We start from the raw sequence: 27,598 nt of genomic DNA, 5'->3' as shown, positions 1-27,598 counted from the left end.
CGCACTCACCCTACTCCCCCGCCTCTGCGGTCCTCGGGGCCGGGCCGCGGCGGGGCGGCGGTAAGTCCCGCCCCGAGTGGGGCGGGAGCCGCGGGAGTTGAGGTGCTGTCGGTGGAGGGTCCCGCCGCGGGGTGAGCGAGCGAGTGCGGCCGGGCCCTGAGGAGCGGCGGGTGTGGGCGCCTCTCCCGTCAGGCCGGCGGGAGCGGCGGCGGGGCCGGGAAACTTCGCCGAAGTTACGGCCGAGAGCGGGAGGCGGCGGGGCCGAGCTGATCGCTCGGTAGAGGGCAGCGGCACCGCAGGCCCGCCGGATCAGGACGCTGAGGCGGGGTACGGCCCACCCGTCGCGCGCGGCCGCAGCCCGATGGCGGGCGGTGCTGGGGGGGCGGGGAGGCGGGGCGGGCGGCCGCGGGGCGGGCGGGGCCGGGCTGGAGAGCATCGCCTGTGTGCTGTGCGCTGGTCAGCTAGTCAGGGCGAGCTGAGGCTGCTTCGCTGCGTGCGCCGCTATGCGCTATTATTAGAGCTGGTATTTTTTGCTGGTGCGCGCTTAGCGAGCTATATATTGGGACGGCGTCCTCTGCAGTACTCTCCCGTCAAAGGAAAGTTCTGTGAGGGAACAAGTGCCTCAGTCCCAAGCTCGGACCTTCAGAGCTGTCTTTAGGTGCTGCTCTGCCTGGAAGCTCCCGCTGCCCTCTGAGATGCTTGAAGTGCACGAGGCTCGGCAGCAGAGCTGCACACAGGCACCGTATGTCTGCCGTGGCCTCAGGTGCAGCGCCCTTCGGAAGTTCGGTTCGGTGAAGCCCTGCTTTCTCCTGCCCTGCGGCGGTGCGGGGGCAGCGGGAAGGAGCGCGCCGTGCCAGGGCAGATGTTCAGCAAGGTTCCCTGGGCACCAGCCAGCAGTGCTGGGCAGCCCCTGCAGTAGGCACTGTGCTGAGGTGGGCCCGATCCTGAGCTGAAACATATACGTCACGTTGGTGACCAGCTCAGATGAACAACTTTTGTGGCCGAGCAAGTTCATTGTCAGTACAAATGACCCCTAGGAAATCTGAAGATATTCTATTTTATTTTAGGTGCATTTCTTGTTGAGAATGCCGTCTTCTGTATGCTGGAAGCCTGTGATAGCTCTTGAATGAAACATGCTATTAGCCAGTGGTCACTCTTCTTTTTTGGAAAATAATGTTTTGCCTGTGTAGAATTGCCCTGCGGTTTATGCTGGATGTGTTTGTTATTCAACATTATCTGCCGTAATATGTTCTGTAGTGTTTAAAGGTTGTTGCCTTTTTCCTGCTGCAGGCTGTGGTTTGGTGATGGGTGAAGTGATGCTTGTAATAGGTGGTTTTGTATCGTTTTGTCAGGTACTTCGGGATTGTTACATGAAAGACAACATATGTGTCATTTATTATTATGTGTGCCTCTCATGTTTTGGAATTTAACAGACATAATATTTGCCCTCATGTCACCATCATCACATTCATTTTTGTAGTAATAATCAAAGGTGGCAACAATGGCATTCAGATGTTTAATTACATTTCATGTAGGTGACCAGTGTTAACTTATTAAATTAATGCGTGGTGGAGCAGGAGCAAGTGTCACCACTTTCCTCTCTGCTTGGGAAGACATCAGCCTGCTCCTCACATATCAAAATCAGTATATAGTCAGCCATATGGCACCAGAGAGTGTTGATTAAAGAAATGTTTCTCTGAACATTCTGTGTACTTTATTTCTTATTTCACTTCATGTGGATCTAAAATATTTTTTCCATCTCTCAGAAATTAAAACATTGAACAACATTCATTCTTCAGCAAGCTGAAGCCAAGATTTCTTAAGGTTTCATGAAAATTAATAAAGCTGGATTTTTGCTTGCATCAGACTCCTTCTCCACAGTTTGCTTACCATTGGGCATTTTCAGATGGGTCTGGAGAAGTTCTTCTGGTCTCACTGCTGGGACTCTTGAGGGCTGTAAACTTTGATGTGGAGATCCCACTCTTTGTTGTTCCTTTCACTCTGGGTATCAAAGATTTCTTGCAGTGCAACTAATTAGTAGTTTCCAGGACAAAGATTCCAGGACAAAGATACTGAGTTTGTATCTTATACTTTGTTACTCTGTGACACAGAAAGAGAAGACAGTTCTCTATACAGTTCTTGTTAACTGCGACAATTCAACTGTGCTTTGAAAAAGCCAAAGGATATGCAGGAGAGCTGACAACCTTTCCAGCTTCAGTTGTTCCTGCTGTTCTGATATTGTGCCCAACTGAGGGTGAGTGCATAGTCCAGGCTGTACAAGTAAGAGTTCATTGAGCAACCTGGTCTAGTGAGAGGTGTCCCTGCCAGTAAGGGGAGTGTGGAACTAGATGATGTTAAAGGTCCCTTCCAACCCAAATCATTCCGTGTTTCTGTGATTGACTTTGACCACTAACAAAGCATACAGACTCTATAAAGATGGACTCTGACTTACAAGACAGCTCTAAGTTGCACCCCAGCATTTGGTTGCCTCACGTTTGGCTGTGTGGACTATATTCTGCTGGAACAGAAGTTGCCGCAGTATGCCATCTCAGATGAGGCACTAAACCTTGTATCCATGCTATGGAGATATGCATGACCTTAAGTAAAGAGAAAACCAATTAAATCGATAAGAATAATGGTAGTTAGCTGTATGCTTAAGTTTCAGATCTGAATTTTGGAGAGAATGAGGACTGGAGACATATTCATTTCCTGTTTTACACTGTCACAGCGAGAGAGCGTGCGCTTGTAACCCAGCACCATGAGAAGCAAATAAGATTCGTTTTAGCCCTAGGAATACAAACACATGTATCAGCATGCAGGCCTTGGCCCGTGTTTGCACAGACTGTTATACAGTGGAAAGTGACTTCAGTCCTGATATTTGGCCTAAAACCACTGTACGTGCATGTAAAATATAATTAATGTAATGCTTGATCCTGGGGCAGAATTTTTATATGACCTTTTATCAGGAGTAGTTTTGGAAGCTGCCCAAACTACAGAATCCCCTGGAGTTCTTATAAAGGAGAAGTTGATGAAAAAAACATTTATGGGGATGTTGATCTCAGATCTCTGAGGAAGAGAAATTTCCATGTGACTTTGCTCTGAGAAGCCTCAGTTTTGAGTCTGGTATCTGCGTAGAAATAAGGTAAAATGAAAGACTGACTCTATTATCTTAACAGCAGCTGAACTTTAACCAAATTTTTTAAAAGTGTGTGTATTAAATGGTAAGGAAGAAATCAGTTCTGTGCTTGTCTGACTCAGGACCAGAGTAGCATGAGAATGTGACCTTCAGGCTGCATGATGCTGGAAGGTCAGCTTTCTGCCAGTAGCTGAGCAATGCAGGGAGTGTGCAGTGAGAATGTTCGCTTATCCTTCCAGATGAAGGTTCTAAAAGCTTTGCTCTCACTTGCCCAGTTCCTTTCCCGAAGGTGTATTTTTCAAAGGTTCCAAGGGCAACAAATCAATATATTGGCCTTTCCCCTATGTTGAAATAGTGTTTAAATTCTCTTACAACTCAAGTATCTTTGCTGCTAGTTTGTAGGACATTGCCAATACCATTCCAGCATGTAACTGCTTGAGATGTGTTTACACGTGTGTTTTGCTGGGACTTCTGTCATTGCAGGGTTAGGTAGTGCTCTGCTAAAAGTCTTGTAACTTTTTTTCATGGCACATATTGTAACAAAGCAAAGTCTTATTTCTCCTTCTGTTGTCTAAAAACGTTTTGGTTGCTCAAATCATATGTAAGAAATGTAGAGGAAAAACAGTGTTTGAAATTTCTTTTACCTTGGCTTCTAAAAGGAAATGGTGCTTCTCATTGCTGTAGGACCAGAGCTAGGTTGTTGAAGGCCGCTGTGTTAGCACATTATTCTGAATATCTCTGGGACCATGTGTTTAAGGGAAAAAAAATACAAGGGATGAGCAGTGCTTTTTGATTATTTCCCCCCAGGGATCTCTTGTTTTCGGATCCACTGGCCAATTCCTACCCAGTCAGGAGATTACAGACACATGAAATGGTGAGGTTCTTACTTTTCCATGAAAGTATAGCCACACAAAGATGAGAAACTGCAAGTGCCCTATTAAGGGAAGAGCTACAATTTATGCTTCTATGGGGTTATTTGAGAGCTCCTGTAAGAGAGAGATGCTGGAAGTGTTGACCTCCTGTCAGAGGGCTTTAATCAAGGTAAGAAAAATCACTCCTAGCACACATAGATCCTTAGGACACTAAGACTTGCCCCAGTGTTACTTGCAGGTGGTACTAATAGGCCATTCTGATGCATTTTTACTGAGAACTGGGGGGGAGACAGCACTGCATATTCCTTTTCCCTTAGTACTTCTGCACTAAGCAAGGGGCCATACAATGAAAAGCTGTCATGAGACTTTTTTTTTTTTCTTTTTTTAAGCAACAGAATATAAAGCTAGTGAATAAAGAAAGCACTACCTCTGCTCGGATGGATAAGATGACCTGCTGCTGCTTTATTTTATGAGTTAGCATGAAATTCAGAAGGTCTGTTAGTCTCATAGCTCCAGTCTGGGATAAGAAAACAACCAATGTCACTTCTTATCATTCAATCAAGGTAGGACGGTTAGGACTTTAATGGAAATAATCTGCTTCACCTTCAAAGAAGCACATCTGTTGTGTGTGCAGAAGAGACAAGAGTTTGCCCAGAAACCTGCATTTTTTTCATTGTCCCTTGACTCCATTTCCAAATTCAGGTTTTCGTGTATCAGAGAACTTAGAAAACTTGCTTGTGTGCTGGGGAAAAGGGAGAATAGTTTCACCCTATAAACCTCTGTAGTAGCTCACCGTATCTATGCTCTGCATTTCTGATACGGGCTTTTCTGTGCATTGTAGAGGTCGCTCACAGTAGAACTGAGTGCTTAAAGTGTTTCCTCCAGCTATAAGTACATAGCAAACCTGTGCTGTATCACACTTCCTAGGATTACCTGATTATACAGGGAAAGACCCTCTTGCGATGTTCCCCATGCACCAGAGCAACCAGTATTACTAAATGGCAGCCATGTTTAATTTTTTTTTGAATATAATAAATATCTATTCACCAGCCACTCTTTTTTTGCATTCTTGTAATTCTTTTTTTGTCACCTCAGTCAGGGTTTGGTGTCACTGTAATCTTGCATTGTAATGTAAAGACAATAAAATGATTCTCATACAAGTCTGGAGAGAATCTGTGCTAGCAGCATTAAAATGTGCTTACCGAATCAAAACAAGTGCAGCGTTAGCATGTAGGAGCTGTGCCTGTGTGTTTATAATGTTTCAGCAATATGAGATTACTGTAGGAAGCAACTAATCCAAACCTAGGAAGACATCCCATTACAAGACCATTAAATGACACCATGGCTGATGTGCACGTTTCAGATGGGGAAAGCAGAAGCACAAATCTTGCTGTTGGTATTCAGTCAAACCATCTATTGAATTTAGTGGAGTTTTTATCGGAGCAAGGAATGCAGTACGGTGACCTTTTTAGCAGCAAGTTTCTTTTCTCTTAATAATGCTGCTAGAAAAAAAATATTTCCGTCACCAGTATTTAACAGTAGGCTAACAGTGAGAGTTGTATTTTGTGCACCATACAATGAGTTGTAAGGGTTTGGCCAGAGTTTATTACAGGAAAATGTTTGAAGGCTGTTGTGAAAAAATACATTTGATTGTATCTTAAAGATTACATCTATTTCCCTTTTATCTCAGTATGTAATTTTCAGGAAATATCCTTTATTTCTCTTTTAGAGGAACCTTGGTCTGTGGGGAAATGCTTTGGCACTACTAGAGTGTAAATTGGAGATTTCCAAAACCAAAATACTGTTATGGCCAGGTAGGCAGCTGCCCCTTTATCTGTTGTCGTAGGGAGATACACCTTTTCCTCCTTTTTCCCTCCCATTCTCTCCCCTCCCCTCGACCTGGGTGAGGAGTCAGGAGGCAGAATCTACACATCTCCTATGGGACCACCTAAAATGCTTGTCCAGGGCTGTTTCTTGACTCCCTGCGTAGCCCATGGAAGGAGGCAGATACAGATACAGAACTTGTCCCGGCCTGTCTCGTACATTCAGAGTAGGCTGCATGAATTGCCTCTGGATATGTTTTCTATCCCACTACGAGAATGGTCTAGGCAATTACTCTGTAGAAGATGTGCACCATTTTAGATGGCTAAATGAGAGGATATGAATTCAGTCCCCAAGAGTACGAAAGAACAAACTTTTGGAGGAAAGTTAGGTGTAAAACACGGCAGAGCAGTCATTAGTAAAGTCTATGGACGTTGCTTTCTGAAGAAACATGTACACGTTTAAGTTAAGCAGCAGTCGTTATTCAACTTAATAGCTGTTTGCACATAAATCTGTTTTAAAGTCATTAATTAAATTATGTTTCCATTAGGCAAATCTGATCAAGAATAATGTATCATTACAGCATATTCATGGCATGCTGTCTATGTAAATGACAATAAAGAAGATAACAGGACAGTGTTTTTAAAAATAATTCCAGTCACAAATTGTTGGCTGTCTTTAGTGCTCGTAATATTTTTTTTATTAGAAGTGTTGGTTTTCTAAAATTGTGTTAGTAAGCACACACTGACATTAATGTTAATCATATTTCTCAGTAAGATAAAATTAGGCCTACTTTAAATGCTGTTTGTGTCATTTTCCATTTTTGAGATGCTTCTTACAGTCATAAAAATACTTGGCCTCAATCAAAAGGTTCAGTAATAGGTAGTGCTTTTGTAAGCATTGTAGATATGCTATAATCTGAACTCTGGAGTCTAAAAATTAACAGATTAATACCTACTACAAGAGAATCCTGGCACTGTAACAGGTAATTCTAGATGTTTCCTGCTGTTGTAAATCAGAAGGCAGCAGCCTCGGGCTGTATGAAGATTACACACAACCATGGGTCTTCCCAGTCTTCAGGCCAGATTAATTGAGGGTAATCTAATTTACCTGTATCAGAAAGGAATTGACGGGACCAAATGTTGAAAGTTAAGTTTTTATTTAAATGAAACACACTGGAAAGTGAGCAAAACTTCTGAATCACATAGAATGGCTATTTGGAGTCACTAAAGTGTCAAGTAACTGAATAAATAACTCCTGTTATTTTGTGTCTGAATTTTTAAAAGAGCTTCAAGACTTACATATTTAGAGACCTAAATATTTATATAGGTTTGTTTTCCTAACTTAATACATTGATTTGAAAATCATCAGTGAAAGAACATAATGAAAAAAATGCTTCTGCAATACAGAGTGGGTATCACTCTTTGTGTGCTGGGTTCCTGCCACAATGGGATATCACTCTTTGTGTTGCTGGGGTCCTTCTGCACACCAGAGCATTGATGGTTAATGAAAAAAAAAAAAAAAAAAAGTAAGAGTACAGTTATCATATAGTCTCTTTGCCGTGTGCATAAGAATGACTCAAATCATTGAACTTTCTCCAGAATAGTGGGCTGCTCTATAGAGCATCGCTTTATTCCAGAATGCAATTAATGGCTGGGTTACTTAATTGAATTGCAGTTAGCAGCAGTTTCTGACTAAGACAGGTATTTTGCTTTTAAGTGTTTGCTCAAGAATAATATTTTCTGAAATCATGCACTTCATAATTTGTTTGGCAAAAAATAAATCATTCTATTAGTCAGCCAGCAGTCTGTTCTATGAGAATAATTATTCTTCTGCCTTCTCAAACAAGTCAGTGCAAGTGTACAAATGAAATTCATAAAAGAACAGTTCTTCCTAAATGGAATTATCACACACGTCTCCTTACACAGAGAGCAAGAAGTACGGTCAGTTAGTCTTTTCTTTTTCTTATGGATGGTCTAGTTCTCAGATAAAGGAACTGCCAGCAGTGCAAACTTAACTCGACAGGTGACGTCTGCCTTCTACAGGTCACTGTGACAAGTGTACTCTGACAGTGAGTCTTGCTCATGAAAAGAAAGTATATCCAAAGAGCTATAGGTGTTCTGCTGTCCTTTGATATGCAGACTCGAGTGCCCTTCAGATTTCAGCTTTCTGTCATCCTAGTAGATTAACATTAGCAGTTAAAAGGAAAATGTCTTCTGAGGGCTTCACCAATGGCAAATCCATGTTTGTGATATTATTCACTAAAGGGAGACAGAAATGGGAAAGACCTCTCTCTTTAATCAATAATGCATGCTCTAGTTAGTCCTGTCCTCTGGACATGATTAAACATGTATTTTGTTTCATAACTGCTGATTTTGGTTGACTAGGGATTGTAACTACATATCCTCAAGCCTTTGCAGCTAGCATCAGGAAGATCTAACATGAACTGAGTAGTCAGCTGTGTTTAATGTTAATATGGCACATAAACTAAAAAGACCACCCCCACCCCCAAAAGAAGAAAAATCCCCCAAAATCCCAATGGAGCAGCTAATTCTAACCTGTAGAGATCCAGGCTAAACTTCCACTGAGCAGATGTCTGTGATGTGAGCCAATTGTAGATAGTAGCCTACAGGTATGTCTTTGTCACCATTCATTTGAAGTTTTGAAAAATAACGTGGTTTCATTTATGTTAAAGATAAGGAAAAAAAGCTCAGCATAGAGGCTGAGCCATATAAATTAAATGTTAGGCTAAGGTCTGTTCGCAACTGGTAAAATATTTGGCCAGGGAAGCTGATGGAAAAAGCATTTTGGAAGCACGCTGGAATTTCTGCCCAGCTGGATGGGGTCAGGTTGGGTTTTCCATGTCTGCTGTCGATTAGAGGAGCTGCCCGGGGCTAGGCAAGCAGGGCTGGCAGGATTCAGCCCATGCTAAGAGTCTGAGCACTTGGCCCCCTCCCTGTGTTCTTGTGTGCTGGAGCACACAAGGCTCCTCAATGTAGGAAGGGGAAAGCCCGTCTTGGAGGACACAGAATGAAAGTAGCAGTCAGGAATACTCAGTTTGGATGCCAAGTGTGTTCATCTGGTGGCTCAAGCTGACAAAATTCAAGATGACAAAATTTGACAGCTGCTAAAGAGTAGAGAATCCAAAATGAACATGCAGTGGTTGTTATTAAATAGGAAACGTTTATCTTAATGTGGTACTGGCTACTGCACAATAAATGATGATGATGATTTCCTTTTACTGAAATGTGATATTTTTATAGTGTTAGGGTACTGGCACGGTTGTAACTGGATAACATAAATGCTTTGTTTTTTGTATTGATTGTTCTGCTGAAACCATGTTGAAACCATTCAGGCGCACACTGGATGTAGATATTTGTGTGAGTGAGAATTCAGAAATTTTCTAAGAAATGCTTTTGCATTTTCTAAAATGTTTTGTTTTCTTTCTTCTTCCCAGAATTTTTCAAATCTGATTTTTTTTCCCGTTACAATAGCTGAAGAAAAATGTCTTCCTTGAGTGGAAAGGCACAGACTGTGCTGGGCCTGGTGGAGCCGGAGCAGCTCGGCTGTACGTTGACACACGAACACTTGTCCATGGACTACAGCAGCTTCTTCTGTCCACCTTCACCAGGCCAGGAGCCTTTGTCTGAGGGGCCCATCCAGATGAAGAACTTGTTTTGGATCAAGCAGAATCCCTACAGCCATAAAGACAACCTTCTTCTGTGTCAGGAGATGGATGCCGTGAGGGAGGAGCTGCTGCATTTTAAAGCAGCAGGTGGTGGAACTATTGTGGAGAACACAACCACGGGAATCCGTCGGGATATGAAGACTTTGAAGAAACTCGCTGAAGAAACTGGAGTCCATATTATTGCTGGGGCTGGGTTTTATGTGGATTCCACACACTCTTCTCAAACGCAGGCTATGACAGTGGAGCAGGTAAGTTTTAAGCATTTCTTGGGGCCTCTCTGCTGTGAATCATCTCTGGATGTGTGGAAGACGGAGAGAACTTCAAACAAAATGGATGAAATCCTTAAGTTCTTAATTTGCAAAACTCGAGAGCAGCGTTCCTGCTTTTGTGTAATAGCTGGCCCAGCCCTACTGGTGTGTACTGGGATTATCTGTCAGCATTTCTAGTTCTTAAGGTCTGTTTTCTCTCAGGGATTAGTTATAATGCAACAGCAAAAGGAAAATAAAATATTTCATGTAGGCATCTGGTACAACACCAATTATCCTTTTTACAGTTATTTAGGGAAAAAGCATATCTCTTCTTCCTCGTTTGTCTATTTCCCTGGTAATTACTTCCCAATTAGATCACACAGAATTCTTGTAAAAAGCATAAAAAATAGCAGTATTTATAGGACAGTTGTAAATCATCAATCTGCTCAAGCTGCCAGTTATTTCTCTCTTCTCTACCGTTTTGCAGGCTTTTCAGGGCAGAATCTAAATCCTGTTGTTTGCACGGTGCCCAAGACGATGTGTTAATAATGACCGAGATCCCCAGATATTTCTACAATAATAAATATTCATTCATCTTTTATTAAGAAAATGTGATGATAGGGAGAAGAAGGGAGGGAACTCTCCAAGGCAGGAGGCTGTGAATGTGAATGTGTAGAGTTGAGAAAAGTTGTTTTTTTAATCTATCACAGTTTACAAATGAGTCAAATTCATTTTAAAAATGAATGTTTAAAACTTCAGCAGATGTAATGTGATATAGTACTGTAAACCTCAGTGGACAGAAGTGGAACAAGCTGTAGGATAGCGCTTTTCCTAAACATTTAGAATTTGGTACAAATAGATGTCCTTGGGCAAAGGTTTTCCTTTCAGTATTTGATGGAGTGCAGCAGGTGTCCTTTAGTCAGCGGTTAATCAATACTTAATCCAGTCCAAAAGACAATTATATATGTTGCTCCACAAGTAACGCCTGCTTATTTCCGTGGAAACTACAACAGATGCAAAGAGCACAGTGAAAATATTTGATAGAGCAAATCCTCAGCTACAAAACACTTTTTCAGCATGGTCACCACCATTTAGCAGGGATTTCCCTGCATGCTGTGCTTGTAACAGTCTGCACTAGCGGAGGTGACCCAGTGTCACCGTCACCACTGAAATGCACCACCCATCGGCTTACTCAGCTCACATCCACTGTTTGGTCTCCATAAACATTCAGCAAGCATCAATGAATGTCACTGAATGCAATTTTTTTCCGCATGGTGGAATTCACACACCTTGGCTTCATCCACACTTTCATGTCACACACCGTTTTGTCAGACTGCCCCTCTGCTGCCATCTGTCACATGGCAACATGTAACAGAATACTGGAGGCAAGGTTCCACCTCTACTGCTGTGCCACCAACATCCGCATCTGATGTTCTGGGTCAGCATCATAAAATAGGAGACATTACTTTTAGAGCAGCCCTTATGGTTACTACAAAGAATTGTACAATGACTGATCTGTGGTAAGACTAATTTGACTTAATGACATGTTTTCTGATTAGGCAAAGATAATTTGATTATTTCTTTTGGCTAACCTTAGCTGAATGAGGGAGATATGTAGGTGTTTGTAAGTTCACGGAGGTGTTTAGTGAAATGAGAGTATTGTTGATACAGGAGCAATGTTCTTAAGTTGATCTCAGGAGAGAAGTGAAAAAAGCGAATTCCCTGTCTGGTTGTCTATAGAAACGTTTGGTAGGTAGGTTATACATGAAGCAGAAGGTGTGTGATCATAGGATGGAGGGTTCGGCATATGCTCAGCTGAGATTTCTGCTTGTAGTTCTGGCGTCAGTTGAGTTGTTGTAGTTTTACATTTGCATTCCAAAGAGCAGGATTTGCCTTAAACTTGACTTTTGGGTCCTGTGGCCGGGAATCTTTGCCAGACTTTCTTCCTTTCCTGTCTGAATAATAAGGATTCCTTATTTGCTGAGCCCTGATTTAGCAGGAATTGTTTCTGGATCCACCAGCTTAAATCAGTACTCAAATTGTGTGCGGACCTGCTTTCCCTACAAACTGGACAATTGAGGGAGAAATGCTCTTAAGTGTGGATACTGTTATATTGATTTCTTTCTCTGTTTATTTTGGTCTTAGTTAATGGCTAGGTTAATGTTAGTTGGCAGAAACTAGATTTTAACTGCAGCATTTTCACACACCCAACTGTTAAATAAGTCCAAAAGGACCTCAGTAGTATAGCTTGCACAGCATCCATAGGACACATCTGATGCTTCTTTAATAAAAATGGTACTACTAACAAAAAACCTCATTTCCCCAATCCTCAGCTCACAGGCATCATTGTTGATGAGATCCTCCATGGAGCAGATGGGACTGACATCAGGTGTGGCGTGGTGGGAGAGATCGGCTGCTCCTGGCCCATGACCGCAAGCGAGCGCAGGGTGCTGCAGGCGGCTGCACACGCACAGGCACAGATCGGGTGCCCCATCATCATCCACCCTGGCAGGCACAGTGATGCACCCTTCCAGATAGTTCGCATCCTGCAGGAAGCTGGGGCTGACACTTCCAAAACAGTCATGTCTCACCTTGACAGGTAAGCGGGCTGCTCAGCTCTCCTTCTGGTCGTGCTTCCACAACTCGTGGAATTCTGGGGAGCAAGTCTGCAAAAAACTATTTTTTATTGTGCTCTGATATCGTGACATGAAGTATATTTTTGTGTTTACTGACCTTAAATATGTAACTCCTTATATAAAGCCTGATCAGTTTCCAGCACTTTGATCTGGATCAGCTCTTAGGTTCGTACTGATAAAAACACCCACAAATTTTAAACACTCCTTCAGAAGCTCTGGATGCAAGATTAGGAATAACCGTAGCAGCATTTTGCACTTTTCTGTTTCTTAAAGAAGATTCGATGAATTCACCTGCCTGTGCAAGTCATGAGAACTGGATGCTGAGTGGCTTTCCCAGACATGGTGGGGGCTGCTGGGATTCCAGCGTTTTGGAAACTGGACCATTGTTATGAGGCTGGCCACCGTCTCACTGATGCTAATGGAGCACTCACTGATTTGGGTGGATTCTGGATCAAAGCTGGATCTTTTCAATTCTTCTATCAGACAGAAGAAATACTACTTAAAATGAAAACTGTTGGATTTTGGATGATCCTTACCTTAGACCACAGAGCAAAATTCTAGTTTCCTTGAGAGTAAAAACGTGAAGCCCTACATCAGACGTGTGGAAGAACCAGTGTGCTTTTCTCACTCCAATTTAGAAACACACTCTCTATTAACAAATCATTTTTGTGTGATCTTGTGCGGCTCATGATGAGTTGGAAAAAGTCCAAGCATTGATTAGTTTGGACAGTTGTTGAATATTGGAGACTGCTTGTGGTCATATGACTCTCAGCAATTGGATTGTTTGTCCTCAATATGAGTGTAATGCAGGCAAGAGCTCTGATCTCCAAATTTCTAATCATTATAGGCTCTATGAGCTTACAAATCACGCTGCAGGTTTTGTGTATTTGTACAGAGCTCGGTGTTTTGTATGAGGATTTTAGGAGCATAATATTCAGTGTCATGAAATTTTACTTATATTCTATGATACAGAAATGATATGGCCTTTCCTTATGTATTTACCTGAATTCCATTGTATGTATAGCTCTTTTTTTCTTCTTAGTTCTTAAGAAAAACTGATGGCTTAAATCTTTTTGTGAAAGATGACTGAGCAGGCTGCAGCATCAGAACTTACAGACCTGTTTTTGCTCCAACATCAACATCAGTTCTGTTTTTTTGCCTTTATACACTGTTGTAAGTCATTGGATTCAGTGATTTATTGGTGGAAAAAATAAGCAACGTAAGTAGAAAAACAGTCAAGGCAGAGGTGCAGTTTCTCTTACGACCACTGATAAGCAATATGGCATTTCCTTATTCTGTCTTTCTTCTATCGTTATTTTCACACATTCAGGTTGGCAGTTGCTGTAACACAGGCTCTAAACTGCTGTGAAGTTTGGCTTTGCAATGTGCGTTTAACATTTTAAGTCTCTTTCACTGAGAAGAATCCATGTGGGAGCATCCCAGCCCCTTCAGTGTGAGATGAATTTGTACATAGCTCCATATTTCATGCCAGCTTTTGACATACGCAGAGGGGCAGTTTTCAGGTGGATTTACAGTCAAATGCTAAAACTAAAATGCAGGCCACCGTTTTGCCATTTAGCATCTTAGAACAAAAGGTAGCAAGTGTCCATCTTGGAAATACAGTGCACATGAAGGCTAGGAAGCAAAAGCTCCTGAATCTTGGCTACTGAATCCAATCCCTTAATGGAGATTAAGGTTGTAAAGGTATTTTGGTAGAGATCAGCATCCATTGCTTCAGGAGCTTTTGTTCAAAGACTCACAGCAACTGTTAGGAGTGTTGGTCTGAAAGTGTCTCGGTGGGTGTCCTTTAGGTGACTTACAGATGAAGTCCAGCCTACAGGACCTGCGTCCCATCTCATTTTCCTTGCGTTCAGGACAGCTGAGGGCCATGCTGCCCCAACGCCTACATCCAGCACACGGACCAGCCACTGGAACTGGGAGCTGCTGCTGCTGCATCCATGGGGCCTCCAAGGGGACCCAAGGGCTGGGGAAATCAAGCTGTCCTGCTCTTGCAAAACCACTGTGCTTGCTAAGTGTAGTTTCCAAAACCTGTTGTTCTGGCTGTGATTTTGAAATACGTTGCTGGTGGAGTGTTTTTTGGGTTGTTTTTTTTTTGTTTGTTTGTTGTTTTTTGTTTTTTATTATTATTATTATTTGCCTGATTCATTTTTGTTTTTGTTTTCAAAAACACATAGGGTAACTGCACAGGCATAGGTACTCTTGGCTACTGTCTGAGCTGAGTGTGACTGGATCTAGAATAACCCACGTGCTTGTTCTGCACCATGAAAACACATGTGGTTTCAATCATTGTAAACTGTAACGTTTATTTTAAAATAACATTTTCAGTTACTTTTACTTGGCAAGTCTTAGACTCTTACTGATGGCAGGCTTCTCTCAACAGGAGTTCTCTCTCTCATCTGTTCCTCCTCCTTGATCCTCTTAAGTCGTAATGTATTGAATTTGTGACATCAACCATTTCCATAGCAGCAGACTGTGATGTAATTGTATAGGATAAAATTCTGACGTGAATATCAGCAATAAGAGAAGAACAGAACTGCAGCCATTCTGGTTAACTGTGTTGCCCTGGTGGAAAGCTATTTTCTCCCTAGATGCAAAAAATGTGTAATGGTTATACAAATAAATTTACCTGGGTTAAAAGGTTTACATTTGAGGGTTGGATAGTGGATTTTCTTGTTGTTCTTGTTTTTCATTTGCGTAGTTTATATTTTTGGTAAAAATGTTTCAGAGAAAAAATCTCAGAGCTGTAAAGTTATTCTTCTTTTCCAAATGAGTGATGGGTTTTAGTAGCTTTGTTTCTTCACTTTTCAAATCTGATGCAAAAGCCATACCTCAGCTACTTGCAGACCCATTATATATTTTCATAAGAGCATTTCCTTAAGGTGTTCTGGCCACATCCCAGTGCAGACTGTGATATATTGCATTTCCAGTGACAGTCTGGAGACATCACTGTACATTATGGAAACTAAAGACAAAGTTATGTATTAACGGTGCTTGATGGATGAAACAAGCCTTGGATGTATCTGTCTCCTATAACTCTTCTGGGAAAGTAAATCTGTCTTACGTAAGCAATCCATTGTCTTTTTTTTAAATGTCACTGAGTTAACCTCCTCCTTAAATGTCCTTCCTTGTTTGGATGTCTATTTAGTAGTTCAGTGATATCGAAAGTAAGTAACCTTTCTGTTTCCATTTAAAGATGATTGTAAATGTTTTTATTATATCATGGGGGAAGAGTTGCTTTTGCTTCATTTGCATTTAATGCATGATTGGAAGACAGTGCTGTGTATCAGGTTATGTTGCATGTGTCAAACATGAGTTCTGTTTTTCAACATCTTATGTTATTGTTTTTGTTCCTTACAAGTAGGAAGTCACAAAATATCTTACCATCCTACCATGAGGTTTTTTTTTCCTTTTACAGTGCTGACATTTTGTTCTGTGTGTTCTGCAGGAGCATATTTGATACAAAGAAGCTTCTGGAATTTGCTAAACTTGGATGCTATCTGGAGTATGACCTATTTGGTACAGAATTCATCTATTACCACTTCCAACCTGACATTGACATGCCAAGTGACAATGACAGAATTGCAAGGTACCTGCTTCAATGTGGTTTAAGCAATAGCATTGCCATTGACAAATTAATATTATTGGTATACATCTTAAAGGGCATCACAGAGCAGTTCTGCTTACAGTTCAAAACTGTCTTTTCTCATACTAAAAGAATGGATTTTTTTTTCCTGCTGTTACTTCTTTAGGGCACCATGTATAATTTCTTCTATCTGCAAAGGAAAACGTGGCGTCAGAGAGTCGTGGAGTATAACTTGAGAAAAAGATCAAAAGCTGCTTTAGCTTCATTCTCTGTCCTAATTCCATGCTGATTTTGTTTAATTTTATCATTTACTGGATGTATATAGACTGTCAAATTATAAAAGGGAAGTCTGGAAATATAGGATATGTGTTAAGATTTGACTTTTGTTTGAAGCCCAGTGTCACTACCAAGCATTGTCTGAGCCTGTAATGCCTTCTCACAAGTGAGCAAAACTCATTGGTTTTCTTGCATGGATTTAATTCCCTTTTTCCATCCTGAAAACTACGCTTGTTCTTTCACACTTTTATCATTTATCTTCCCTGTTTGCTTTGTCATTTCCTGCTTTGGAAGGATGAGGTTCCTGTCTCTTCAGAGCTATCATTCTCTTCACATTCACAATGTGAAAATATTGGCCCTACTGGCAGGATCCCTCTTCCCCATTTCAGCAGTGTACGCGGTGCCGGCTCAGCTGCAGACAGGTCTGCCGTGCTCTTCTAAACGAAGCATTGCCAAAGCATTGCCCCATTCTCTCTGTCCAGATATACCATCCTCCTTTGCTGTTCATTTTCAGTGTTCGTGGGTAGTCAAGTGGCAGGTTTCTGAGGGGTGGGATGCCAGCCTATCTTATGTCTTTTCCACTTCCAGAATCAGAAGCAATTCTTCCTTTCTCTTTCATGAGAAAGCCTGTAAGGTTCTTGATCACCAATAAAGTAGCTTGCTTGCTTTTACCTGCACTTGAGATCTTGCTTTTCTGCCATTCACCATCAGATTAGCTGCAAAACATCTCTGTTTTAAGGCTGTTGTAGTTACTGTTTGCCACTTACGGCAAGCATTTGCTGCTGCTTTTCACAGTAGGAGTCCTTTCTCTAACAGAACTCTCTGTCTTGTGCTTAGTATTCTGAAGAGTTGGAATGAGTCTGCAGTTTTCACACTGAGAATGTGAATGTGTTGCTCCTCTCTCAACATGCGTAGAAGTACTGGGAAGAAAATATGTAGAAGGATGGACTATGCCTTGGTTAATAAGTGTTTGTTCAGCCATGGCAAAGTTTTCATTCCATCCATGAGTCCTGCTTAGCCACCAAGATCTCTCCTTAAACTCTGATACCTGAGTGTTCATTGCAGCACTGCTCATAGGCAGAAAATACTGAAAGTTTGTTTTCTATGATGTGAAAACCTGCACTTGAGTTAGGAGTGCTGTTAGGTGGATTTTACTAAGCTTTTGGTGCAGCCACACTGGGCATTTGATGACAGTGGCGATCTTCCTGAGTTGCTGGGTTTTTTGTGGGCTTTTGTTTTTGTTTTGGTTTGGGTTTTTTTTGGTCAAGCAGTGCCAGAGAGGTGGCAATCAAAATGATCTTCAAGTGTGTCAGTGGAACAAATTTTGACCAAACTAAATGGAAAAAAGTTTGTTCAGATCTTATCTATTCAAAATATAAGTAAACTTCTGTAGTCAGACAGTACCCACTCAAACAGAGTTTAATTTGTTTGTACTTAACTCAATCTATTGCCAGTGTAAGTAGAAAACTGAATTTTTGCAAGGGCAGCTTTTTGCTACGTCAGCAGCAAGTACCAACTGAACTTAGAGGAATGAGCAAGCTTCAAATATGGAATGGAAAGGACCCTATGCCTCCCCAAACCACAAAATGAGGCCAGCTGTGGAAGAAGATGATCTTAGGAGGATGTTTAATCATCCAAGAACTTACACAACCCTCCAGTGTTGTTGCTCTTATTCTCTGATTAACTTGTGGTTTCTGTGTTTCAAGCTCGAGAAAATACTGGTGACATCGTAATCCTACAATATATATACTATTTATATTGTTCTTGTGGGAGATGTTTTCTTACCAAGCTCTGTCACACTTGACTTTTTCCTACTGTGCCCATACTAATTAGGTCATGCTAGATGTATCTCCTCATAAGTAATTGTAATAAAAACTGACAGTAAGGGTTTCCAGATATGGTGTGGTTACTTACAGAACTAGAGTTTGCTTTCTTGCTGATCAAAGTACAGTCAAGAAGGTGAAAATTAGAATTTCACAGTGCTGGCATATGATTGAATTGAGTGGCTCAGTGAAAAATGGTCCAGTCTATCTGCCTCTGCCACTTTAATGCTGTGGTCTGCTACCAATGCAAGCGAAAAACAGAAACTTAGGGATGTAAAGTCATGCAGTGCAGAAGTTTGGACTCCTACAGAGTAAGTTCTAAAAACTGAGTGTAGCAAGGGATTAAGATTTCCAGAGTGAAATGAGGAACAGAAGGCCTCCTTGCAGCAGGCTTGCCACAAGGCAATGACCAGAAGTCTTTGAGTCAAGCTTGTCAGTTTGCCAAGTTTGTTCAGTTGGGCTGCTGCATTAACTCCTCTTACTTGCTGGCACATGCCAGCACTTTACAGTGCTCGTCTTATTTATCTAATTTAATGAGCATATTTGAAACATGTTTGATTGATAACTGTCTATGTGGAATATGATGTTGACAATTCAGAATTTTTATCAACCTGGTTATTCTAGATGAGAATTAACTGACAATGTGAAAGCATTGGTGTAATTGAGCACAACCAGTCAGGTCCTTAATGGCTGTTAACTACAAGTAGTGTTGTGTCAGCAGCAACAGCTAACCCCATGAACTGATCATGCTGAAAAGGAGATTTTCTGAGAACTTATTACTTGTACATATAAAAACTGCGCCCCGTGCTTTGCGATGGTGACATTCTTGAATACCTCCATAGGCTCAGTGAGATTGGAAATCCAAAGCTGTGCCAACTGGGAAGAGTTTTCCTTATCCACTTTGAGATGTGTGGTGGAGTGGATTTTTTTCAATTCAATACATCAAATGTTTTAAGTTTGAAATAAATATAAGGAATGTGTCTTTTCGGTACCTAAAAATAGTCATAATGCAATGTAGAAGTACAAAGATGTAAGAAGTTTAAATACTGATGAGTCCTGTGTTGAGGACCTGTCAGTGAGAGCTATGCTTTTTGTTTTTGCAGGATTCGCATGCTGATCGATGAAGGCTATGAAGACAGAATTCTGATGGCTCATGATGTGCACACGAAGAATAGGTTGATGAAATACGGAGGTCATGGATACTCACATATCCTCAAAAACATTGTTCCTAAAATGCTGATTAGAGGCATATCCCAGGATAAAATTGATAAAATACTGATAGAAAATCCAAAGCGGTGGCTGACTTTTAAGTAAGAATAGTGAATTAATATTCCTGCCTTATAGGAAAGATTGATACAATTCAGATGTGATTTAGGACAACAGCCATTTAAATATGTGCTTCTTTTCAGAGATCCAGAAGGTATTAGTGCTATGAACAACCTGATGATGACTTTTTAATTAGACCACCAAAATTACTTATTTTCTCTGTATTTCCTCCCTTCTAAAAGTCCATTCATGAATGATTTGCTGGATATACACCTATCTGCAAAATCTTTTCAGTGTATTAAAATAATTGTTACCAAAGAGTAATCTCATATTATTATTACATTCTCCAAAAATATTTTTGAAGAAGCATCATCTGGCTTTGAAAGAAATTACAGTTTTCAATTAAATTCCCCTTCTCCAGGGTGTAATTTTAATTCGTGTAATATTGATAATCTGCTAATTATCCCTTTATTAAGCACTACTTAAATGATATAAGGTCTGTCACTTTTAAATCACTTCCAAAGAGAATAATTCTAAAAAGACGCTGTTTCTTTCTAGTTGAACAATTTATGTATTTCTAACTGAAACTGGAAGAAAAAATACATGACAAATATTTTTTAATAAAGCAATTTGTAGACTCCTGTATGTAGTGGTGTTACGGATTTCTTTTTTAAACATTAATTTGTCATCTTGAATTTATGGAATCTCCCAGTGATCACATGTAAGTGCATACAGACCATTGGCTTTTTGTAAGGATGCAACACCAAAAGTCAAAATATATTACATAATATGGTTTTAATGAGTTGCAATAGTTATAACAAAGGTTGTGATATAAGTCTTTACAAATCAGTATATCAAGATATGATGAAAAAGGAATAAATGTTTGCCTTATAGGTGTTTTTCACATAAACTGTGTTCTTTCCTCTTGTCTATCTTTTACCAAGCGATTTATCCAAAGAAAAAAGGTCTTACCCGGTAGTAATGGTAGCCTGATTTTAAAAGCTTTTTCAGATTTGATCTAATTTGTCTTGTAGTGCTGAAGTTTTTCCCATAAATACCTCAGTAAATATGCATTGCTAGTTGCAAATGATTTCTAGCTTGTTACATTACTGCTTGATACCACACAGACAACCTCTGGCTGCACTGCTGGCAGTGCGCTAAGTGATAAAAGCAATCCTGGATTGAACAGACAAGAAGTCAGCTACACATCTGCTACTGCAATGCGTGACATAGTAGTAGGAAACCAGGAGCGATCCCTGCCATGTACACACACGGCTCAGGAGTGATCCCTGCCACATACACACAGCTCAGTGCTATGTTGTAGCCCAAAAGTGTAACTGATCTGATGAGACAATACACAAGCAGTCTGCAACTCACGGTCCTAAAACCTAGATGAATGAGGCCAGCCATCCTCTTAGCCTGAACCATCTCAGTGTATTTTTCGACAACTCAAATCAGAAACAGAATGAGAACTGTGCTCTGTTTAAAAGCTTTATTCATTCAAACGAGGTTTTTTAGAGACATTCTTCAAATCTTCATCACTTTTACTGAGGACTCAGCACTGCAGAGCTCTTTGTCTCAATGGCAGACACTTTGGGTGTCTTACTGCAGAGAAATCTGAGTTCATACCCTTAGCAGACTAGACAAGGTTGCTTATGGCAAACGGCATGAAATTGAAATGCTAGGGATTGCCTCTATTACTCTTCAATGATTTTTACAAATTTTACCTTGGATTTGCCAAATTGCTAAGAATAACATAACCAGCTGTCCTAAGCAGCTAGTTAATAATCTTCGTAACATTTTTCGATGGAAATTTGCAAGTTTTAACCTGAGAGAAATAGATAGCCTCCCATCCCCCAAACAAAGCAAATAATAAATCTATTTTCAGAATAGAAGTTTTCTGTGGCTATTCCTTGTATGACTGATTTTTAAAGCATTTTTATAACTATGTAACTCATAGTATCTGTGCTTAGTTTAATTCTCCAAGCTATTAATCTTTTATACGTATTAAACTTCTTTCTTTGAGACTTTAGATATATATATCTTTATATCTATATATATATATATGAATGAGAAAAATAGGTTTTAATACACACTCTCTTGCATGTAAGTATCTGCTTCTTTCTTTGCATATGTGTTTTCATTTTTGGTAATATACTTATCTATGTCCATCTTATAGGCACACCTTACTACGAACTGATAGCTAAGTACCACGGAGAAGGCTGCGTCCCAATACTTTCTCCTACATTTCATCTCCCACTCTTCCTTTGTGGGAACGATTCCACCAACTTCAGTGAGATGAGACACTGAAGACAGTTAAGTGTTGGCCCATTCCTACAAAATTCTAGTTGAACACCTGCAGTATGTTAAGTCATTACTGTATTATTAAAAATAGTAGCCAAGTACAGACTAAGTGCTAAAGGACTAATGAAGACTAGTTGCTGCAAAGAAAACATCTGACCTGGATCTGAGGATGTGGATTCTAGGCCTAAATATTTACACAACTAACCATCAGGAACGGGCCTGTAACATTGGCTAAATATATATTTACACATGTTTACAATTTAACAGCCAAATCCTCTTTCGACTAACATCAACGGGAGTTTTGCCATTGGCTTCAGTGTAATCAGGGATTTGGTCCAATATAATAGTTTGACAGCTGTTACATTTTTCGGGAAAAAAAGTGTTTTTTCTATCTCTCTTTTTCTTTTAGAACACATCTAAGGGGAAGATAAAATTGAACAACTTGAGTGGTTGGATATTATGTTAAAAGTCTAATGTAAACCTACAAAGCAGGAACATCGAGTTAAGGCTTGAAGTTGATTAGTTTCTAGTTTTAAGTGGAAGGAGAAGAAAAGTACAAGGCAAACAATTCCTTTGGAGAGAGAAAGTGTATTTTGATTACCTCTTCCTTTTATTGTAAAATCATTCCTCACCACACTATGAGTGGACTCCAAGCATCATTGTTAGCAGGTAAGTCACAAGAACCAAAGCTGAAGTATGGATAAAGCAGCAAGATCATAACACATCAAAGTATCATATACACTGAAGAAATAACTCAGCGTCTTTTTGTGTTTGTTTCCTATAAAAATTTGATCTATGTAAGACTTCATTCACATGGACACTAACAATGAGGAAGTATTTGCTTTGGCGGTAGTGGATCGCACATCTGTTTAGCTTGTTTTGTATTTTTTTTAACGCAAAGTTTCTCTGTGTCGTACAGATGTGAATCAGGTAGCATTCGACATTCCCCCACTGGTGAGGTGTAGCGGTCAATCTCTGCTGGGGTGCTTGTTTCACTGACTTTTGCCACGCAAATCCATTGCTTAGAAGAGCGAGCTTCATTGTCGGAGAGCTTGGGTGGGTCTTTAGACTCATTATCAGTCGGCATAAATAATAAATCCAGAAAATGTGCTGTATTTGTTGTTGTTCCCTCCATGTGCTTTTCCTCCATCTAATTTAATGTAAACTTCATCTCCCGGCTCCAGGTGAAGAACCACGCTGTTACTGGCATAGTCATAATTCTGGTCAGCATCCTGAGCAATGGCACTAGCTCGAACCTACGTAAAACACATAATCAGTGGTTAAGAACACCCAGATAACTTCTCCTGCGTGCTGAGATTTAAAGCGTAGCCTCAACATTTTATTCAGTGGCGCTTTACATATGTAAAAACATACATTGCCTATTTTTCTTATGGGTACTGCTGATCTTCTCACACAAAACAATATCTGAAACTAAAGCAATGACCTGCTCATTCCTCAGCCACCCGGTGAATACAGTACCACCTGCATTCCTCTAAATGTGTTGTTCCTTTGAAACCATATACGTAGTAACAGCTGGAGTTGGGACAGCTGCTTTGGTCATGTGCCGGCTTTACAATGGTGCAACTTTCATCTCAGTGGAACAACTGATTGACATTAGCAAAGGTCTGCAGCAAGGCCCTGTGGATACCGAGCTGGAGTTGTTCCAGAGCCAATTTATTGCTGTACAGCTAATAGGATCACGCTGCAGAAAGAAGCAAAAAAGGCACACCCACACACCCACAGCACGCCCCAGTGCACACAGGCAGGTAAGGAACCAGGCAGGACTTGGAAGAGCTGTTAATGCCACATGTCATTGAGCAAGCAGTTACTTTCTGGGCAGTGTAAAAGAGACATGCTGAAAAATGATGGGTACGTTGCTGTTTACTTTGAGAGGTTTTGGAACTTACAGGCAATGGAGGACTCCTAATTCCATTTACAACTTCCACTCGAACATGCGTTTCTGTCTCATTTCCCACTAGTTATGCCACTACTGATTAGATGTGACGTTCCAGCAAACTGGACGTATCTGTAATTTCAGGATGGACGTTGGTTTCCAGCAACGTCTGTGGCACTGTAAGTCTCCAAATCATTTATATATAATTTGACCCTGTTTGTTAAAATATTTAAACTTGGCTGCCTGTGATTTATTGCAGAGCAACACATCATCTGCTTGTTGCTTGTCTTTGTTCTGGCGTCGTTACGGAGCAGTAAGTGATTTAGAGGCGCTGCAAACCTGCGCTAAGTAATAATGCATGACTCGGTGTTCTACGTGTGGGATTCTTTCTGCTCTGAACCGAAGGAACAGGCTGTAAGTCACAAATGGCCACGGATCCCTTTCATGTTTAAAATGACAAATTTCCAAATTACACTTTCATGGGAAATGATCTCCCATTAATACTGAGATGTTAAAAATGGAGGAGGGATCTTTACCGTGGAGGACTGCATAGTATTAAAAAAACACAGTAGGTGGGAATTCTTTGTTCATCCTGTATGGGTGAGAAGGGCTGAGAAGTCTTCCACTGCTTTGACAGCCTGCAAATTTACTACTGCATGTTAACAATCCCCTGCTATTTCAGGACCTTTTCATCCCAAACCACCTGGAATTGTTTAGAGAGCACATCTCTTCTGCTGGTGTCTCAGCAAGCCTTATTCTAAGCACAGGGTGTTTCCTTTGGGTTAATGACCAGCGGGTGGAGCTGAAAGCTCTGGGCATTAACCCTAGAAACACCCCCAAAGAAAAATGCACGGACTGAGACTGTTGGTAGTGTAAATGGAAAGGGCAAAATGGAAAGGAGTGAAACGGCTGCAGATGAGGTGGAGAAACTTTCACAAAGAACAACTATCTTGCCTGCTGGCAAACAAAATGGCTTAAATTGCTTCCCAAATTTCCATTTAGCTCACAATTAAATGCTATGTATTGTATTTCTCTAAATTTTGTATCGACTGTGGATAGTCGGGAGCAAACTCAGATTGTATTCCTGACTGTCGTAAGGTGAGCGTATGAACACTGGATACAGCAACAGACATTTCATGTTCAGATTTGAGACAGTACCTCGTGCCTGAAGGGAAAAAAGACCCAAAGTGCAGATATTACTGCCGTGTGCCTGGTGGTAAACATCCTGTACATCCAGCGTGCCGTAGGCTTACACCTGCTCGTTTGGTCAGCCAGCATCATTTTCTGCTAAAGCCTGTGAGAAGAGCCTCAAGGAATGCTGAGAGCACTGCTGTGAGTGTGAGCGTATCTCAGAGCGAAGCTGCTCAGCCCCATACGGCCCTGGAGCCGCACGGTGCTCACCTCATCCTGCAGCCACACGGAGACACAGCGCTGAGCTCCGCACTCAGCACCTCCCTGTGATGGATTAACTTTGCACACCTCGGTGTTCCTCAGAGGCTTTGCGTGGGTATGAAACGTCTTCCTGCGAGCCGCACATTTTCCACCCAGCACTTCCATTGTTAGAAACAATGCCTTTACCGTGACATCTTTGTCAGAATCCCCAACGACTCACTTGCAGAATTTCTGCACTTTCTCACCACCAACACACACTGTCAGCCACCCGCACTCCAAGGATAAAGCAGAGCCAAAAGAGGGACTGCTGTGCTGGAACCGCATCTGTAATACATAAGTTGCGCGCGGGTATTTGCCTGAATATCTGCACACACATCTGCAGCTCCACACACAGACACCTCCCTCCTTTTTTTCTTTGAGACGCCGAGAGTTCAGTGCGCCTCGTGCCTGACGCTGGAAGTTGTCGTGTTTGGAAACAGACTTCGGGCTCCATTTAATATTTATAGCCCGTTACTTTTTTAAACAGCGCCGGAGCCTGGGAAAATAAACACTTGAAAACGCATTATAATAGGGGCCGGGAATGGCCGTACGTTCTAATTGCCGGCATAACGATATTCCCACGGCGGGCAGCGCTGCCTTTACGTGGAGAAATCAAAGCGAATGCATTACAGCGCGCTTTGCTTTACCGGTCCCGATTTATCTGCCGCGATGATATTTACGGCAGACATTTTTTAATTTAATTAATTGCCGCCGATGTCCTCATTATCCCGTTTTCGCAGCGTTTCTGAGGAACCATAAACAAAAGGTTAAGCGCCGTGTCGGATCCAGCTGCCCCCGCGGGGGAGGTGAGCGAGCGAACGGCCCCTCCCGGCCCCGCGCTGCCCGGGACGCGGCCGCTGTCCGACGGCACTTCGGGGCTCGGCGCCGGGCGCGGCGTTGCCCGGACCCGCCGAGTGCGCGCCGAGCGCCTCGGGGACGGCGGTACCGCCACAGCCCCGCCGAGCGCGGCGGCAGCGCCTCTCCTAATTAAAACGGATTGTTCCGCCGTCTTTCGCGCGGCGGCATCGCAAGATCTTTAATTATTTGTGAACGCCGCCATCCCCCCGCTGGGAGCGGCGGCGAGCCGGGGCCACGACGGTGTTTCTAGGGACGTTCGGCACAAAGCAGCCGTCCGCCGACACTTCCCCCGGCGCTGACCCGCTACGAGGCGGGACCCGGGGCCGCCGAGACCGCGGGGCTGCCCGCTCCCCGCAGGGCGCCCGGACCCCTGGACCGCCCGCTCCCCGCCCTTCGGGGCTCCCCGTCCCCTCCCCGCTCCCGCTCCTCTCGGGGCTCCCAGACCGGACCCCCCGTCCCGTCCCGGCTCCGTTCCCGCAGGTTTGCCTCCCCGCCCCGGCCCACCTGGTTGTTCTTGCAGAGGTCGGCCCACATGCTGGTGCCGTCGCCGCCCCGCATGAGCACATGGTAGGTGAAGAAGTAGATGCCGGGGATGGAGCAGGTGAACTTGCCGGTGGTGGGGTCGTAGTGGTTGCCCAGGTTGGTGACCACGTCGTCGAACTTGAGCACCTCGTAGCCCTCGTGCTGCCGCTTCAGGCCGGCGTAGAAGGCGATCTTGGGCACGGTGCTGTAGGTGGCGGCGCTGATGGCTCCCGCCGCGTTCAGCCCCGGCGCCCCGGGCGGCCCCGGCAGCCCCTGCCGTCCCGGCTCGCCCTTCTCGCCTGGCGGCCCCACCGGCCCGGGCGGTCCCGGCTCCCCCGGCGGCCCGCGGGGCCCCGCTTTGCCCGGCCGGCCGGCGTCCCCTTTGGGCCCCTGGATGAAGGTGGGCAGGGACTGCATGAGGCCGCGGTCGGGCGTGGCCGCCGTGCTGGGCGCTTTGGTGCTGCCGTAGGGGTCGCAGACCATGCGGCAGGTGCCCAGCATCTCGTAGTGCGCCGAGGTGCCGGCCGAGCTCACCAGCACCGGGATGAGGACGACGAGCAGCAGCACCATCACCACTCCCAGCGCTCCGGCCGCGATCAGCCGCCGCCTGCTGCCCACCAGCCGGCTCAGCGCAGGGCGATCCTCCTGCCTGCTTTTGGACAGAATCTTGATGGCTGTGCGGGGACCTCCTCAGAGCCGAAAAAACGCCGAGCCCGAGCGAGCCCGGCTCCCGGGGCTTTGGCCCTCCCGCTGCCGGCGGGTCCGGCGCTGCGCTGTGGCCGCCGCGGGCGGGTGCGGAGGGAGCGCCGCCGCCGCCCCGACCGCCGCACTTTTATGCTCCCGCCGGCGATCGACTTTTTTTTTTTTGCACACCGTGCCAGTCCGAGTCAACTTTCCCTGCAACTTGCCTTTCCTCTCGCGATCGCCCCGCTCTCTCTCTCTCGCTGTTTTTTTTTTTCCCCGCAGAGGTGACGGCGCTCAGCGGGGACGCGCTGCCCGCTGCCGCTCAGAGCCCGCGCTGCCGCCGGAGCCGGAGGGAGAGCGGGATCCCGCCCGGTGCCACCTGCTAGCAGAGGAGGAGGCTGCCGAGCGCGCTGGAGCAATTTATAGGCACCCAAAAGCGCAGGGGAAAGGGGAGCTGCTTTGGCATCTCATTCCAGCATCTGCTCTGCTCTTCCCACTCACAGGGAGTTTGGCATTACTCTGGCAGTGTGGGAAA

General features: G+C 43.1%; 2 protein-coding genes across 9 annotated transcripts; one reads left to right on the top strand and one right to left on the bottom strand.

The window, feature by feature from the left end:
• The first annotated feature begins 3 nt into the window (after positions 1-3).
• On the top strand, positions 4-22,789 carry PTER (phosphotriesterase related). Of its 6 annotated transcripts, XR_014884227.1 has the most exons (7): positions 116-327; positions 9,324-9,765; positions 12,099-12,364; positions 15,868-16,008; positions 19,208-19,414; positions 21,550-21,685; positions 22,084-22,789. XR_014884227.1 is itself a non-coding variant. In XM_085227342.1 (6 exons), the coding sequence occupies exons 2-6, from the start codon at positions 9,334-9,336 to the stop codon at positions 21,575-21,577; spliced, it is 1,074 nt and encodes a 357-aa protein (XP_085083468.1). In that variant the 5' UTR covers positions 4-131; positions 9,324-9,333; the 3' UTR covers positions 21,578-22,789. The 6 variants fall into 6 exon arrangements, 5 of the variants coding, with proteins under 5 accessions (XP_085083468.1, XP_085083466.1, XP_085083467.1 ...); XM_085227342.1 differs by having other exon boundaries at positions 4-131; positions 21,550-22,789; XM_085227340.1 differs by having other exon boundaries at positions 52-131; positions 9,287-9,765; positions 21,550-22,789.
• C1QL3 (complement C1q like 3) lies at positions 20,147-27,598 on the bottom strand. 3 transcript variants are annotated; one of them, XM_085227344.1, is made up of 3 exons: positions 26,362-27,598; positions 24,970-25,140; positions 20,147-22,930 (listed from the first exon to the last, which is right to left on the bottom strand). In XM_085227344.1, the coding sequence occupies exons 1-3, from the start codon at positions 26,947-26,949 to the stop codon at positions 22,751-22,753; spliced, it is 939 nt and encodes a 312-aa protein (XP_085083470.1). In that variant the 5' UTR covers positions 26,950-27,598; the 3' UTR covers positions 20,147-22,750. The 3 variants fall into 3 exon arrangements, with proteins under 3 accessions (XP_085083470.1, XP_085083471.1, XP_085083472.1); XM_085227345.1 differs by lacking the exon at positions 24,970-25,140 and having other exon boundaries at positions 26,362-27,595; XM_085227346.1 differs by lacking the exons at positions 20,147-22,930; positions 24,970-25,140 and adding an exon at positions 25,150-25,284.

Source organism: Meleagris gallopavo, chromosome 6 (assembly GCF_905368555.1).
Source record: "Meleagris gallopavo chromosome 6, MGAL_WU_HG_1.1, whole genome shotgun sequence".
Lineage (NCBI taxonomy): Eukaryota > Metazoa > Chordata > Aves > Galliformes > Phasianidae > Meleagris > Meleagris gallopavo.
Note: the sequence above shows the minus strand (reverse complement) of the source record. Positions and strands in the feature narration are given on the sequence as shown.

Excerpts from the sequence above, each read along its gene's own strand:
- PTER (XM_085227342.1), top strand. The coding sequence starts at position 9,334 with ATGTCTTCCTTGAGTGGAAAGGCACAGACTGTGCTGGGCCTGGTGGAG. Across the intron at positions 9,766-12,098 it reads AGGCTATGACAGTGGAGCAG|CTCACAGGCATCATTGTTGA; the intron begins GTAAGTTTTAAG and ends CCCAATCCTCAG. Across the intron at positions 12,365-15,867 it reads GTCATGTCTCACCTTGACAG|GAGCATATTTGATACAAAGA; the intron begins GTAAGCGGGCTG and ends TGTGTTCTGCAG.
- C1QL3 (XM_085227344.1), bottom strand. The coding sequence starts at position 26,949 with ATGGTGCTGCTGCTCGTCGTCCTCATCCCGGTGCTGGTGAGCTCGGCC. Across the intron at positions 25,141-26,361 it reads ACCTCTGCAAGAACAACCAG|GCATTGTTTCTAACAATGGA; the intron begins GTGGGCCGGGGC and ends GTCACGGTAAAG. Across the intron at positions 22,931-24,969 it reads CCGTGTGGCTGCAGGATGAG|GTTCGAGCTAGTGCCATTGC; the intron begins GTGAGCACCGTG and ends TGTTTTACGTAG.